The sequence below is a fragment of the Mchenga conophoros genome, linkage group LG23, assembly GCF_057382185.1.
Source record: "Mchenga conophoros isolate Kocher_MC1m ecotype Shallow Benthic linkage group LG23, M_conophoros_male_GT1.1, whole genome shotgun sequence".
NCBI lineage: Eukaryota > Metazoa > Chordata > Actinopteri > Cichliformes > Cichlidae > Mchenga > Mchenga conophoros.
This window is the reverse complement of record NC_140547.1, coordinates 53,880,391-53,896,525: the sequence shown is the minus strand read 5'-3', so window position 1 is coordinate 53,896,525 and position 16,135 is coordinate 53,880,391. Positions and strand designations below refer to the sequence as shown.

Genomic DNA, 16,135 nt, shown 5'->3' with positions numbered 1-16,135 from the left:
TCCATTTAATATTTTAAATCAAACTGGAGTATGTGTGGCAGTGGTTTGGAAATGAAAACACTGACTGTGTTGTCTGCTTTGTTCTAGATGGATGCTGGTGTCTCCTGAGTGGACTGACGGTATTTTCATGAAGGCCTGGACCCGAGAAACGTCAAACAGCAATGAAGGCTTCACTTCCCAAATGTCAGATTTCCATTTTGTGAATGCAAAAGGTTTGCTTGACTACACAGGCAGGCGACTAACCTTCAGAGGCTGCTGGGTGGCTGAAGGACGCCGCACAGGTGAGTGTAAAATAAACCAAGCAGGACAAAACATGCTTCTTTATAAACTCCACTTGTTTCGACAGTTTAAAACTTCACTCAGGCTTCAGAGCTAAAGGTATAACTAGAATTCATGGAAATGAAAAGGCATTGCTACGTATTGGGTAGAAAACAATGCATATTTGCACCAGAAAACATATTTCCAAGACAAAGGTTGACATTTTAAACAATATATTGCTGTGTAAGACACAATGTCCCAGGACTGGACAGAACATGTACACTCGTCGGGTAAGAAAACAAAGCTTGAAATGCAGCAGGGGTACAGCAAAGAGAAAAACCTGTGAATACAGATTAGTGTGACACTTCAGGTATTTTAAAGCATGCGGATGTTTCTATTTAGAAAAACTACTTAACAGGACACAAAGCTCTTTGTAAAATGATGCCCATAAACAGCATAATTCAATCATACACTCTGATAAGTATCAAGACAATAACACAAATGTCAACAACACATTTAAGCTCAGGTGATTACAGCACAGGCGTGTCCATAAAGGTAAAGGTAAGGTGCCAGGTTACAGCATGCAGTCGCCGATTCTTGAATTTTCTGGCATCGTCCCGGAGGGTGGACACTACTTTTAGTGTTGTTTAACAAGTGGACATGACTAGGACCGTCAAAGAACATGATCCTTATCATTTTAATCAAACCATTCACTGAATGGGAGCTCTGAGTTGGTTTGCAGTGGTCCTTCCCTTCAGCGGCCTAACAGAGCTGCTTCTTTATTATGTGGCTCAGGAGTTTGGGTTTTCATTCATCCATAGCTAACAGACTGTCACTGAATCACTAAGAGTCTCCTTTAAAAGGTCCACCTCAGAATTCATCCATGTGTGATAATGTTCTGGAAAACCTTCAGTAGATCTATGTGCAGTCTTACAGATGCAGTGACCTGAGTCTGAAGGATCTAAAGTTAGATTTCAGTTCACTGAAGTTAAATCTCTGATGTTTCCACTTCTCTTGAGGACTTATTCACAGGAATGAGAATTTCTCATTTATTTTAAATAAATAAATGTAAGCAAACATGTAATTTTATAACTGCAGGGGACAGGTGATGCAGGGGACAGGTGATGCAGGGGACAGGTGATGCAGGGGACAGGTGATGCAGGGGACAGGTGATGCAGGGGACAGGTGCTCTCTGCCTGACAGCAGGTCTCAGGTGCTCGAGACACTTGGATCCAATCATTTTCTTATCAGTTTATCTAATTTAGAGTTGCAATGTCTGGAGTCCACTGCAACTGACATTGGACTGATAAACAATGAATAAGTCATCTGCGAGCTTGAAGAGCGGACTTTCGTCTACTTCTGTAAGGTCCTGAACCACATAACGTCGCTGTTACGACAGAAAAGCAGCTTTGTTTGTCCGTATAACACAAAAGTGCAACGAGAAAAGCTTACCATCATGAGATACATGGCTCGCCAACAGCTCCACTATTCTGGTATCCTTCTAGCTGTCTGGACTTTTGCAGACCTACGTGGACATGAGGGGGTATCTTGGCCTTATCTGACAAATGACTCTCGCTAACTCATTTCACAGGAGCTACTTTTCACCTTTAAAACGTGTTTTTAAAATGTCTTCAGGGTGTGCCACAAGCTCTGGAACAATTTGAGTTGTAAAAACAAAAACAGCAATCAGAAAAAAAACTTGTTTATGGACAGTGTGGCTGCAGCTAGATCCAAATAAATGGATGAGGAAAACCTGTGTAATAAGGACATTGGGTGATTGTTTCTGCAGCGAGACACAGTCCACCCAGAGTGTTTTAGACGAATTGATGCTGGAGCCAAGTATCAAAAACAAATTCCAGTCAAAGGCATTGATAGGCTAGGATGTTTCAAAGGTCCAGTAAGGTTGTGTTCAGAGCAACATCTGCACAGCGAATTAGGAAAAATAATTCCAGTGTTTACAAAACAGGATACAGACACGAGGGACGAATGAAAAAAGGAAAATACTCTTATGTCATCCTGCGGACGGTGGATAATAAAATACAACCCTTCTATCATCGTATCCATCTGAACAAACATCATGGCTTCCATCAGGTTGCTCCTGCTACTTTCAACGTTTTTTTCACAACAGCCTAAAAGGTCAACTTTCACAGTGGAGTCAGCACTTCTGAAGTCAGCCAGTGATGTTTGACAAGAGTTCAACATCCCTTCTAGTTCATCCTGGAGGTGTTCGGTAGGGTTCAGCTTCTTCACCAACCCCATCCACCCATCCTTTTACGGATGTGCACTGGAGGCAGGGAAGAAAGCTGTGCTGATTTTAGTTAGAATGAGATGGATCCAACTCATAATGAAGCATGAGGCACAAAACCCGTGATAAACAAGGTTTATTTTGGAAGGTTGATATGGTTGTGATATTCAGCAAGCAACAGTTCACAGAAATGCTAATGAATACTGACTGTACGAATGCTAAGAATGGGAACTGATAAGATCAATATCACCGATTGATTTTCACTGGCTCCGCTTTTAGAGTCATCACCTTCACTAAGCAGCACATCAACAACATTATAGTCGTTCAGAGTAATTGCATGCTGTGCGATCAGTGCTGGGGTCATTACTCAAAAATATATTAGTCAGAACACTGTTCTTAAAAGCAATGAAGTGCTTTAGTTTACTGTTCCCAGGAGAAAGTCCTTTGTGACCTGAAACTATCATCTTATAAGCATTTAATAACATGAGGCTACAGTCCCAGCACACACCGACACAAATCCCTGTCCTGACGAGGACACGCATGGGATCCTTGTCTTAGTATTTAGGTATGAACACGAAGCAAAGATGAAAACCAGCACAGAGACTTTAAGCGATCGCCACGGTGCCTCTACTTTAGAAACATGAACAGGTAGAGATGAAGGCTTCATCGCTGGCTTCGATGCCGGTCAATGTTCAGGCTCTGACCGCTGGGCTGGCGTCAGATTCACGATGCTTTCATTTAACTCTGGGTTCTTGGCTAGCTTAGCGTTAGCACGCTGTGCTGTCTGTGTAAGCGCCTCCAAAGAGCTGTTGTGTTAGCGACATCATTAACAGCTGTTTCTGTCCTGACACACTTTCCTTTGTACCACTGCACTCTCACGGTTTTGTGCAATAAAGATAACTGTGCCACCTCATCGGCGCATGAACTGAAATCGGCTGACTGTAGTGCAAATGCAAGGGGATAAGCAGGGTTGATGGGCAGGCAGACTAACTATAACTGGGAACTGGTTCTTCTAGAGAATTTAGATTCGTATCCCTACCAACTGCACATTCACTCTGTACTGTGATGCACTAAATGAGGCTCTTACATAACATCCTTGGCTTTAAATAAAATACGACAACAAGAATGAAAATGAGTGAGGTGCAGCAAAGCGCCTGCAGAGCAGCTGTGGCTCTACAGTCATGGCAAAAACCTTGGGCTGTGGAGACCTAACGCAGAGATGTTACACAGCTTTACATTATTAGATGTGACAACAGTTCAGTGGTATGTTGTCTCCAACAGCACCTCACGTTCCACGTCCACTATACTTTGAACTCCATTGACACAGCACAGAATTCAAATGTGTAGCTGCGAGACATCAAACAGTGATGTAAGGCACTTTCTTTACAAGTGCTACTGGTTTCCTGTCCAAGTGTCTGACTACATATAGAATAAGTCATTAATGACTGCTGATCAGAAGACTGTTACAGTACCAGTCTGCAGTCACATTGAACATGACTACATGAACATTTTAAAAAGAGAGAAACTATAAAACACGACTATATAAAAGGACCTGATTTTTTTTCTGTTTTATACCCAGAAAGTAACAGTCTTTTGGTTTCAGATGAACCAGATATTTTTGCATATGAATGGCTCAGAGAATAAAAACAAAAAATAAAATAAACTCAAAGTAGCAGATAAATAAAAGTATAAAAAGCTAACCATGTCTTTAGTTTCATACATACACGTCACAGCATCTGTCCTTTGGAAGTTCATTATTACAGATAAGATGCAAATCCCCCAATTTGATAAATAAGTGTTTTCTCCAACAGAGTACCTGCAATAGTAGTTTTACAATGTGTGTTGTTAGTTATCCACATAAATCAATCGATTAATAAATAGACACGGCTGAGGGATCAGAAGTTTTTGAAGACCTCCAAGTCTTTCTCGGCCACGGGGGGGTCTTTTTTCCAGTCGTCCTCTGGGTAAACATCAAAGTTGGAGGTGTCGCCCTCATGGGAAACCTTAGGAACTATAGGAGGCTGGAAACAAGGAGGAGGAACGTGTTAAATGGAGGTGTGGACCTGCAGGGCAATGCTAGTGAGTATTCACATACAGGCAGTGTTCTTAATTCATCCAAAGTTTGATCCATAAACATCCGGACAGGGACACAGTTCTCTATTCTGCACTACAAAAATAGATTGCGATAACACACAGACTTAAATTCAGTTCAAAGGGTTATTCATTTCATTCCGACGTGTCGTCCCTTGAAGCCACACAGAGGCTGTAGAGCTGGATTGTTTCCTATCGTTTCCTCGTGACTGAAATCCTCTGTATTTACATTCCTGAAGCCACCTCTCGATTGAATATTGCCACATTCTTCTCCACTCAGCCAACTGAGCCAAGATTTTTTCTCTTTGCGTGGGTTTTCCCTGAATTCTGTAGTTACTGAGCTCACCACAGCATTTCGTCTGTAAACACCGAACCCGACAGTCGATCGAGCAGTTTTCACCATGTGTCCCGTAGCTTTGGTTTTTCCACCGAGATCTCTTTGGATTGCAAACAGTTTGCAAATGCAAAGACATCATCATCATCAAAGCATTCGCCATTGAATAATTAAGAAATAGAGCAAAAACGTCCAATTACTCTATGCACCTATAGAAACTGAAGAAAACAGGAATGTCTGCAATGTGAAAGTCCTTAAATGAAAGTCTACAATTCAATCACAGCATTATTGCATCATTCGAAACCATCGGTATACTCGTGCACAAAAGCAAAATTGTGAAAATGATTCTAATGTCCAAAATGTAAGCAGATTTTTTACCATCCTGATGTGAATGTAGCTGAACAGGTGAAAAATACACCGAATCAAACCCACCTTTAGTTTCCTCAGAGGAACGGCCTCCCAGTCAATAGTTTTAAACCATCGGTGCTTTTTCACGTCGTCGGCTCCATTCTGAAACAGACAGCACGATGTGTATGTACACACAGTGTTGGGAATATGTATTTGCCCCCTTTCCTCACTTCACAGTTTTTTGTATATTTGTCACTCTTTGATGTTCAGTCGCCTGAAATATTGTTCAAAGAAAACCAGAGTAAATGCAAAGTGCAATGTTTAAATAATGATGACAGAAAAATGCTAAACCAACCTCGCCCCGATACAGGAGATGCTCTGTATCTCATTGTACAACTGTATAGTGACAACAAAGGCATTCTAATCTATTCTACAGTAACTGTAACATTTTGTTGCACCCAGGAAATTCCAGCAGTTGTAACAAAGTAAAATGTTACAGTTACTTTATTACAAATGATGGAATTTCCTGGGGAAACGTCTCACATTCATGGCTCCTGATTTTTAAATCTTTATAGAGTTTTGAAGTGCACTACAATCACAAAAGGATGACGTTATTATTAATCCACACATTGAATATTCAGATAAATTATTAAAGTTTTGAAATGAAAACATAGGACTACACATTGTCAAAGGGAAACGGTAAATCAGCGGCACTTTTCTACTGTGAGCAGTCAAAGCGCTTTATACAACTTGCCTTATTCATCCATTCACACAATCACTTTTTTCCACGCTCCTTCAGTCCAACATTCACACTCCACTGGAGGCATCGCAGCAACTCGGGGTTACCATCTTGCTCGGAGATAATATTCGGCACGTAGACTGGAACAAACTGGGGTCGACCCACCAAATGTCCGATTAGCAGGTGACTGGCTCTACCTGAGCTACAGCCAAGTCTACACCGAGGTCATGATTACAGAAACAAACCTCCAGCAGAACCTCATTTATTTCTCTTTTTTTCAGAAAAACACACCATCACCCATGGGGTTTTTTGGATCAGAAAATTGAAATAAACTCCAAAAGTGCACCAGCAGGAACTCTGATAAGCCAGGAACAATACTCATCTCCCACTAATATGCCACATTTGACCAATCAGAGCTCCTGCTGCTGCTCTGTGCAGACTGCACTCAACTGAAATTTGATCTACTTGACTTCCTCAGCGCATGTGTCTGCGTGAGTGAGGTGAAGCCGTGCGAGTGCACTGACCCAGACGAGGCTACAGCTGGTCGGCAGTGTCGGCTGATGTCTCGACTCAACAAAGAGCAGGAGCAGGTAATCAGCATTTGATTTGTCCCTGAGCTTAAGACTGGTTTTTAATATCGCACAGCTCAATTTGTCAACTTAAGATGGATGTAAAAACACATTGTGAGGCTTTTAATTTGAAAACATTGTTCAAGAACAAAATTGTCAAATCAGTAGCAAAAATATAAGAAAAAAGTTTATCCATCATTGACCAGGATTATTGGGGACTTTAATGTTTACTTGACAAACGTATCATTTTTTGGACAAAAGTAGTTCATCAGTTTCTTTGAAAGAAAAACTCTCAGTGTGTCATTATTCTAGTGCACTGTTCAACCTCCCAACATCAAAATCTGCGTTCTGTTAATGAGCGATGAGGCTGAGGAATACTGGCAGCCACAGTCAATATCATCATGTGTGGAATTATGTGGCGTTAATCACAGAGCTCAGAGAGGCAGCTGTTTCACTGAGAGCAGCTCACAGTGTCACACTGACTTCACTGATGTTCACTGACACACTTCAGTTTGAATGGAGATCTGCACTGCGCTGCCATACTGCGTCACACTCACTGCATTTCAATCATTTCCCCAGCGAGTTTGACAGTTAGCAAAATAATAATCATAATTTTAAAAAATAGCATGTGTAACGTACACGTACTGGAAAATGATTTACTAGGACTCACCTATCATGCGACTGTCGTTTTCCATCAAACACTCATTAAAACAGCGACCAACAGGTATGTTAGCGCAGCGGTCTCCAACCTTTTTTGCGCCACGGACCGGTTTATGCCCAACAATATTTTCATGGACCGGCCTTTAAGGTGTCGCGGATAAATACAACAAAATAAAAGTAGTACCGGTACCGAAAAAAAGAAGCTTTCTTCATAACACACGTGAAAAGACCCAGGAAAACCGAGTTAACGATAAAAACGATAACAAAATAACGCTGGAAACCGATAAAAACCCTGAAAACTATACATACAACTATATAGTTTGTATATACACTTTCAAGCACTTTTAAGCACCACATCTGAAATTCAAGCACTTTTCAAACCTTGAAAAGACAACACTAAAATTCAAGCATTTTCAAGGATTTCAAGCACCCGTACGAACCCTGCTACTAAACTTGGACACAATACAGCCTGTAATTCTATCAAGGACTCATTAGAAAAGAGGAGGAACATATTCTTCTGCTGTGTTCATGTTCTTCATCGTGGCTGCTGCGAAGGCTTAATTGGTCGTGGTCAGGTTATTAAAAACTATTGTTGGTATTCAAATTTGTTACGGACATATGAATGCCTCAACACCCCGACTTGAACTCATGAGTTCTTAAGCTTTTAGAAGTTAATGAGAAACCCAAAGGTCACTAATTTACAGGCTAACAGTTCAGGAGCACAGCAGACGACCAGGTTTGAGGAACTCGAGCTCGTATCCAAGCTTTTACATCGTCCTTACAACTAGCACGCTGTTGATCATGAGGGTTTACATCTCTTGCACGCAACGTCCAAGAATCAAACCAACTAAATGAAGTCAGAAGGAAAATCCACTTGTTTGAACTACTAGATGCAGCTTGAAAGCAGCACCAACCACTTTCCTGGGTGTAAGTCCATCTGGCCCTGACAACCCTGCCACATCCAAAGTCACTAAGTCACTTCGCTTCTTAAATGTTTCTTTCAACTTCAGTAGGTCATCTAAACAACCCCTACATGGGCTGCAGTCAGCTGATTGACTGATTAGACATTTCTGTTAACAAGCAGTTGAACAGGTCTAATGAATGCGTCACATGACCTCCTGTTGTCATAAGACGCAGACACACTTCCGCCACATGGTGAGATTTATTAAAACATGCCAGTCTCAGAGTGGGATCCACCAGAACCATCAATAATGAAACAGCTGTGAGGAACGGGAAGGACATCAAATCAGAAAGAAGATCAACTAAACGAACACACGGCTAAAACTGGAGTAGATTACTCCAGGACTTCCTGGACGTTGTTGTGAGCTGGAAAAATCCCAAACAAAGGAACAGAAAAAACATCCAAGAGAGAGCGGGAAGTCTGGTCACCCAACGGAGAGTGACCAATTTCAAATTAGTCATCAATGCAGCAGCTCAAATGCACAGTAATACAATCCTGGGTAACTGACTGTAACAAACTGGACATTTCTCTGAAACGAGCTGGCGCTCATTAAGCAGAATGGCTTTTAAAACCATAACTGTAAATTGCATCCATCTGTTTTAAAATCTGTGAGCATAAAAAAGAGCCGCCCTCTATTAACACTCGTGTAGTATAAGAAAAAAAAGAATTTCAAATGATTGTTGGTCTATGGAGCGTTTCATACCTACACATAGGGCTGCTCAATTAATCGAATTTTAATCACGATTACGATCTGGGCTTTCAACGATCATTAAAAATGACGGAGCCGATTATTAGCCCCTCCCTCATTTATCCGCGACACCTTAAAGGCCAGTCCGTGAAAATATTGTCGGGCATAAACCGTCCGTGGCGCAAAAAAGGTTGGAGACCGCTGATTAAGAGGACCCGAGGGAAGCTCGGAAAGCTAAGCAGAAGTTATTTGGAGAGTGACTGCTGTTGGTTGAAAAGAGAGGTTAAAACAAAAAACTTCAGTGGTGTTGCACACTATTTTATATTATTTTTTAAAGTCATCGTTAACCCTTTAAAGCCGGTCAGAGCAGCACGCTCCGTTTTGCGTAACTATTTTTAAATCCCTGTAGAATCTGAACCGTGTAAGCTAGCGCAATAATTTGTTTTGCATATGAAACCGGAGGAGTTGTACTTACATCTGATGCCATCAGCTTGTCCTCGGTCACGGTTTCCTTCCACATATAGCTTTGCAAAAATTGCATAAAAAGCGCTTGCAGGAACAAAAACATAATATTCCAGAAACACGCTTTGCCGTTCCTATCAGCTGTTCGTAACACTTCCCACAGTGAAATGATGCACCTGCTGTTTTCTTTGCAAATTTGCATCATAGGATTGTTTTTTGTTTTTCCTGCAGTATATAAAAATTGCTGTATCTCCAAAATAAAACTATGAAGACACTCAAAATAAATTTCCTGTTGTTGTAAACTATTCTTTGCAACTTTATTGTATTTAAAGTTTTGAGGGATAAACCTCTTAAATTTCTCCAAGTAGAAATATATGTAAACAAAACAAAAGCGATTTTCAATTTTTTTTGTAGTTTATTGCACTTTTTTGCAATTTATGTAGTTACTATGGACTTAATGCATACATATTATTAAAATATGGGCTATAACAGTTGTATTGATGTATAGCAACTTGAAATGCTCCCACAAATGGCACTACAGCATGTAAAAAAAATAATAATAATAATATAAGCTCTGGTGGACTTGGTTCCATAGTAGGTCTTAAAGGGTTAAATAAATATCGTCAAATAATCGTGATCTCAATTTCAGTGAAAATAATCGTGATTATCATTTTTGCCATAATCGAGCAGCCCTACCTACACATCAAACCTACGTATGTTTGAAACTCTGTCTTTGTCCTCAGAACTCTCCATACTTCTGTCTGAAATAAATGTCTCCAACTTGACGTTCTTCAGAAGAGTGAAGCGGCTGCTCTCACTGGAGAATATTTACATTATAATTCAGACGTATTACACATGTACTGAAAAACCACAATAACTCCAAAAACCCTTCTGCATAAGTCTATTTCTTCAGGATTACGGTGCTCCAGCCGGACCACGGGCTTGTGCTAGTCATCAACTGCCTACTCAGAGTAAGACATACGGTACCACGTGGTTACAGGAGGCAGGAAATCAAACTAACTCACCTTCATGTTGCCTAGCCGTCTGGCTCGGTCAATCACGAGAAACTTCTTTATGAGGTCTCTGAGGAGACAAAGGAAAAGTCAGTGAATCCACAGCTTCACAGTATAGTTGTACAGCACTGTCTCTGTGGGACACAACCACTCATGTCTTTCCAGCGCTGTCACAATGACAAATATCTCCTCATTAAAGGGTGACTGACGGCCTATTACAGGTGACAAAGTGAGGTGTGTCCATCTGACAATCTCCAACTGAAGCAACTGAGAACATTTTTCAGCAACACCTTCATCAGACTATAAATCAGAACATGTGATATAAACATCCACAGGTTTTCTCTCACAGGTGGCTGTAGCTCAGGAGGCGGAGCAGGTCACCTACTGATCGGAAGGTTGGAGGTTCGATCCCAGGCTCCTCCAGTCTGCATGCCAAGTATCCTTGGACAAGATACCAACCCCAAGCTGCTCTCCGATGCATCCATCGGAGTGTGAGTGTGTGTGAGTGTGGTTAGAAAGCACTCAGTATAGCGGTGGTGTGACTGGGTGAATGTGGCGTGTTGCATAGAGCGCTTTGAGCACTCCGGGAGAGTAGAGAAGCGCTCTATAAGAATCAGTCCATTTAACAAGTCCTAAGGTAGCAGCTCATAATACTCGTTTCCTCTTGTGCTGGGACATTTCTCCAGTCTGTCTGCTTGTCTACATTCAACAGCAGCTGCTGGAGAGACGGCGGGTGTCCCTCTGTGCGGCCTGTCACAGTTTGATGGATGGGACACTGTGGTGTAAGAAAGATATTCATAATTGTGGGAATATTAAAAATCCCTTCCTCTGTTGGCTGCTAGATAGATGGCTTAAGAGTGGGAAGCTGTGACTTTGCTGAATTATCAGTGGAAGCTGTGACCTCTCCACAGTCACTGCATTAGAACTTAGTGACACACACTCCCACCCAGAGTGCCTGTAATCATTCCTGCTCCTCAGGCTGTTGTGATGGGTGTTGTGCACTGGGTGGGGAACCAGTCTAAAAAGGCCAGGTGTGTCATCAGTGACTGCAGATCCACCCAAAGTGCCTCTTTAACCACAGGGACCCTCAGGAAACGGCCCCAACAGCCGTTTGAAGTTTTACACTGAGTCATGTTAGTGTGTCAGTCAGCCTCAGTTGGGATACGACTGGCCACATCCTGCAAACAGGTCCACCTGCAGGCCTTTTTTGAGCAGCTGTACCACCATCATGCATATATCTGCATATCCAATAAGTACTGAAGTACATATTGGGGTGGTTGTGGGTCAGGAGGTGGAGGAGGTGGCCTTCTAATCAGAGCGGGTGTGAGTCGACCTGTGGCAGCTCCAGTCTGCATGCCAAAGGGAAGGATGCTAACCCGGGGTTGCTCCCGATGCGTTCACTGGAGCACGACTGTGCACGACAATTCCTAAGGTACACACAACGAGTCAACATGTTTCTATGTTACAATAAAGTTTAAAGACATTTCTAAAGTTTAAATGAAACGAGCCCTCCTGAGCGATGAACACTTCTGCTCCAGGAGTCACAGCGTTTGATGGGTTTACTGTCAGCAATCACAACCTACTCCAGTTTCTAGTGTTTCATAAATTACAATTGTTTCCACAATGTCTGTGTTCTTAGCAAAGTCTCACTGTACAGATGTTTTCCACTGTAAACACATTCATGCAGTGTTTCTTTCTGCTTTCACTCTGACAGAAGCATCACAGGACACCTCGACATACTGACAAGGAATGAAACAGCCAACCTTCCAACTAGATGGCCTGTTCTACCTAAATAACATTCACAGCCACTCCTGTGGTTAACGATAAAGACCAACATTGGCAGACCGATTGCTGGGTTGTGTGTCTGATCCCCTGCATGATGCCCACATCTTACTTGACATAGAAATCCAGATGACGTGGGAATTCCAGTTTTGCAGCCAGAATCTTCTGATAGATTCCAAATGGATTGTCATCAAAGAAAGGTGGATACCTGTGGAAAGACAGAAACGTCAGCCCAGCCTGCTCATCTGAAGCTACAGACACACACTGACACACAATCACAATTCAGGATCATGATGCAAGGAACAGGTAACAGAGGCAGGAGCTAAAAGGCTCGCGCTCACCCGAGTCACTTAAACCTATGAACGAACATGTGAGGGGTCACCATTCTGGTGCAGACAGTGCAGTCTTTGTCCACAGCTGATGATTGTGTGTGTGTCTGTGTGTGTACGCGCCCTCTACCATCCATCCACTGAATGCTTTCCCAGCTCTCAATTCTTCTTTTGGCCTGGACAAGTCATTACCCACAAATTACATAATGGCAGCTGCCTCTAAAGACATTGCACACGGAGCAGCGAGGCACATAATAACACAGTTTGTCACACCCTGCTTGTGTTCCCAGTGAAAAGTTGCAGCCATAAAACGGTTGGATGTGGGGCCTGTGGGAGCTGCAGTTTCTCTGAAACTGATGCTGTCACAGCTGAGGAATTTAGGTCAGATTGAGAATGCAAGTCATCCACCTCAAAACAGCAAAGGCCTGACTGCAGTGCGTCCAACATCCATTTACCCTGTGTGAAGATCAAGCTTCACACACGACTATGCTGCACTCCAAAGACAAGCTTCTTCAGTTCTAAAGACGTCTTCAAGCAACTTAAAGGAGTCCAGCTGCTTTCTTTCCAAGCTCCTTAGACGACATGACCTGGATGACTGAGGACCTACACGGTTACACACACATGTACTGGTTGTTTGAAGCCAATATACACATACTACATATGTATATGATTTTCTGTAGATTAGTAGAATGACAATCTTCTCATTACCGTATTTCCCGGACTACAAAGTGCACCTGAATATTAGCCGCACAAGCTAAAATCAGGGGAAAATCCTGTTTTGTACATACATTAGCCGCACCTGACCAAAAGCCGCAGGTGTTTCAATATTGACTTATCATATGTAAGAGAATATGCACAAAGCGAATCAGGAAAGAGATGGCTGTTTGGAGACACACCCCTTTTATTAATATTTTGAAAAACAAGTTATGGATACATATTTGCACATGTGCTGTGCTTCATAAATGAGTAACAAATGTAGTACATAACAATAACCTACAGCACACCAGAAAAATAGATTCGGACTACCTTTTATGCTCAGGTGCAGCGACACGGCTTTAACAAGAAGAAAAGTCAGTCATTCACCATCTTCCTGCCACTAAAACCACCAAAGTCCTCTCCTCCAGTGTCGGATACGAACAGGCTCAGGATGGCTTCGTCATCCACTCTCAGCTTCTCTCCTTCGTTGTCACTTTCAAAACCAAAGAAATCTTCGTTGTCAGTGTCAGAGTCGAACACCCTCAGAAGGGCCGTGGCGATGTCCTCCTCTCCATCATGCAGCAGTCCAGCCCTTCAAAATCCGTTGGTGATCGTGGATGTTTTCACACTTTTCCACGCTGTCAGAATCCACCGGTGGAGTTGAGCATAACTTGCTTTTCGCAAGTTTATCGCCGCTCATCATCCACGACTCACGCTGAACGCGTAGCGCTACTTTGAAGTTTGTTTTTCGCGCTACTTGTACGGCACTATGTTGCCTGGCGGATGGACATGTGACCAACATACCACTCTTGAACCCTGATCCTTCCGCCAGGCAACGTAGTGCCGTACAACAGCGGAACAAACAAAACAAATCCTCTTACGATATGACAAAAATCATGGACAATCCATAGAAAAGCCGCACCTGACTAAAAGCCGCAGGGTTCAAAGCTGGTGCAAAAAGTAGCGGCTTATAGCCCGACAATTACGGTAAATATCCTTTTTTTGTTCATTGGCATTTTGACATAATTTGGCTTTTGAATGAAAAATAAAATTCCCGGCTCGCCCCGGGAGCTTGAGGGTCCTGCACAGTATCTCAGCTGTTCCCAGGACTGCGCTCTTCTGGACACAGATCTCCGATGTTGTTCCCGGGATCTGCTGGAGCCGCTCGCCTAGTTTGGGAGTCTCTGCACACAGTCCCACAGGATCTTAGCTCGGTCATTCTCCACCACCCTTGGGGGAGTCTCTCATTTTGACCTCGGGACGTCCAGGCTGCATTCGGCACAGATGTTCCTGTACACTATGCCGGCCACTTGGATATGATGCTCCCTGCACGCCCTGCCTGCTGGCATCTTGCACCCTGCTGTTATGTGCTGGAGTAGGGCAGGGTTTTGATGATCGATTTATCGATTAAAATAGATTCTGGCTTGGATAACGTGATATCGATTCATCAAAATCCTGAATCGATTTTTAAATATAAATTTATTTTGGCCGAAACGCCAGAATCTCAGGTGAAACCTCACAAAATTTCAACAACCACCAAACAGCTGAAACAGTGAATCAGAGCAGGAACACGGACTCTGCACAGAGACGTGAACACAAAGCTCGATCCGCTGACGGATCAGGATCAGTGAGATGTGACTTTCTCGCCGACGGCACGGACACGGTCCGGGCTGAAAGCCGACAGCTCGCTGATCCTGATGTGTCGGCGGGTCGAGCTTTGTGTTCACGTCTGTTTTTGTGCTGATTCTGAAGCTGCAGGTTTGATCTCTCTCCAAACAATATTGACTGAACCAGCAGCCAAAGAAGATCCAAACTAAGCTTCACATAAACATCGTCATGGATTCACTCTGACTTTTGCTGTTTTGCTTCCACCACACCACTTCCTGCACCTCTCTCTCTGCATTATTCACTTGCTCGTTACGCACCAGTCTGAGCACCAGCGCTGTCAGCCGCTGCTTTGTTTTACTTCCGACAACAGAGCCTCATTTCTGCCGTTCAACACTAATCAAATTAAAACTTCTTAAAATTATGCAAAACTGCAAAACGCCGTGTCTGTAATAGAGATGGCACGATACCACTTTTTTATGTCCGATACCGATACCGATATCATAAATTTGGATATCTGCCGATACCGATATGAATCCGATATAGTGTTTTTAATCAACAAAACTGTTTTTTAAATATCTTGCTGCATTTTGTATAAGTTCATACTCAAGTTTAAAACAACAACTACACTAAAGCTATTCTGTTATACCTGTATGCAAAAAAAAATGTTTCATAGTTCAGCAATACTGATCAATCTAATAAACTTAAACCTACACCATCCTCCCTATTCTGGTATTTTAAAGAGTACTTAGCATAAATATTAAGCAGCCTAACTAATAGGGTTCCAACTCCCAGCAACAACAAAAATAAATAAATAAAAAATAGGGAACCACCCCTCACGCTCCACCTCATGATGCTTAATCGACGTAATCAACCTTAATTTGATGCAGTGTGAAAAAAAATGCACAGAAATCAATTATTTTTCAAGAAATATTAAATAGATTCAACATCTTTCTTCAACAAAATTGCAGACTGCACAGATGGTACCTTCCCAAAGGAAAAAGTACTATAGCTTACTAGGGTATATATATTAGACTTAATAGTTACTATATACAGTAATTGACTTCTATTCATTTTGCATCAAATTAAAACTTTGGGTGTCAGATAATTATTTATTAAAAGCTAGACATTTTAAATGAGAATAAGAAAGAAAAGTATGTCTTGGTGCCCCCTTTTCCCTGTTCATGCCCTATCGGCCCCCCTGGCTAAACTTTGCTAGATCCGCCCCTGCACAGTTACCAGCGTCAGCTACGTAGAAAAAGATCCTCGAGTAGAAAGTAATATTAAATAAATTCTAACAACAGCTGATCAAGCTTAAACGTGCTGCTGTTGTTCAGCCGCTGGTTTCCTCTTTC

General features: G+C 42.3%; 1 protein-coding gene across 1 annotated transcript in view; it reads right to left on the bottom strand.

The window, feature by feature from the left end:
- Nucleotides 1–317: 317 nt before the first annotated feature.
- prkx (protein kinase X-linked) overlaps nucleotides 318–16,135 on the bottom strand; it is a 38,924-nt gene continuing 23,106 nt past the window's right edge. The window contains exons 5-8 of the mRNA XM_085264202.1: nucleotides 12,263–12,358; nucleotides 10,381–10,438; nucleotides 5,361–5,438; nucleotides 318–4,524 (exon numbers count right to left, since the gene is read on the bottom strand). Coding sequence (XP_085120328.1) covers nucleotides 4,399–4,524; nucleotides 5,361–5,438; nucleotides 10,381–10,438; nucleotides 12,263–12,358 — 358 coding nt within the window. The 3' untranslated portion in view covers nucleotides 318–4,398. The remainder of the gene's footprint in view (nucleotides 4,525–5,360; nucleotides 5,439–10,380; nucleotides 10,439–12,262; nucleotides 12,359–16,135) is intronic.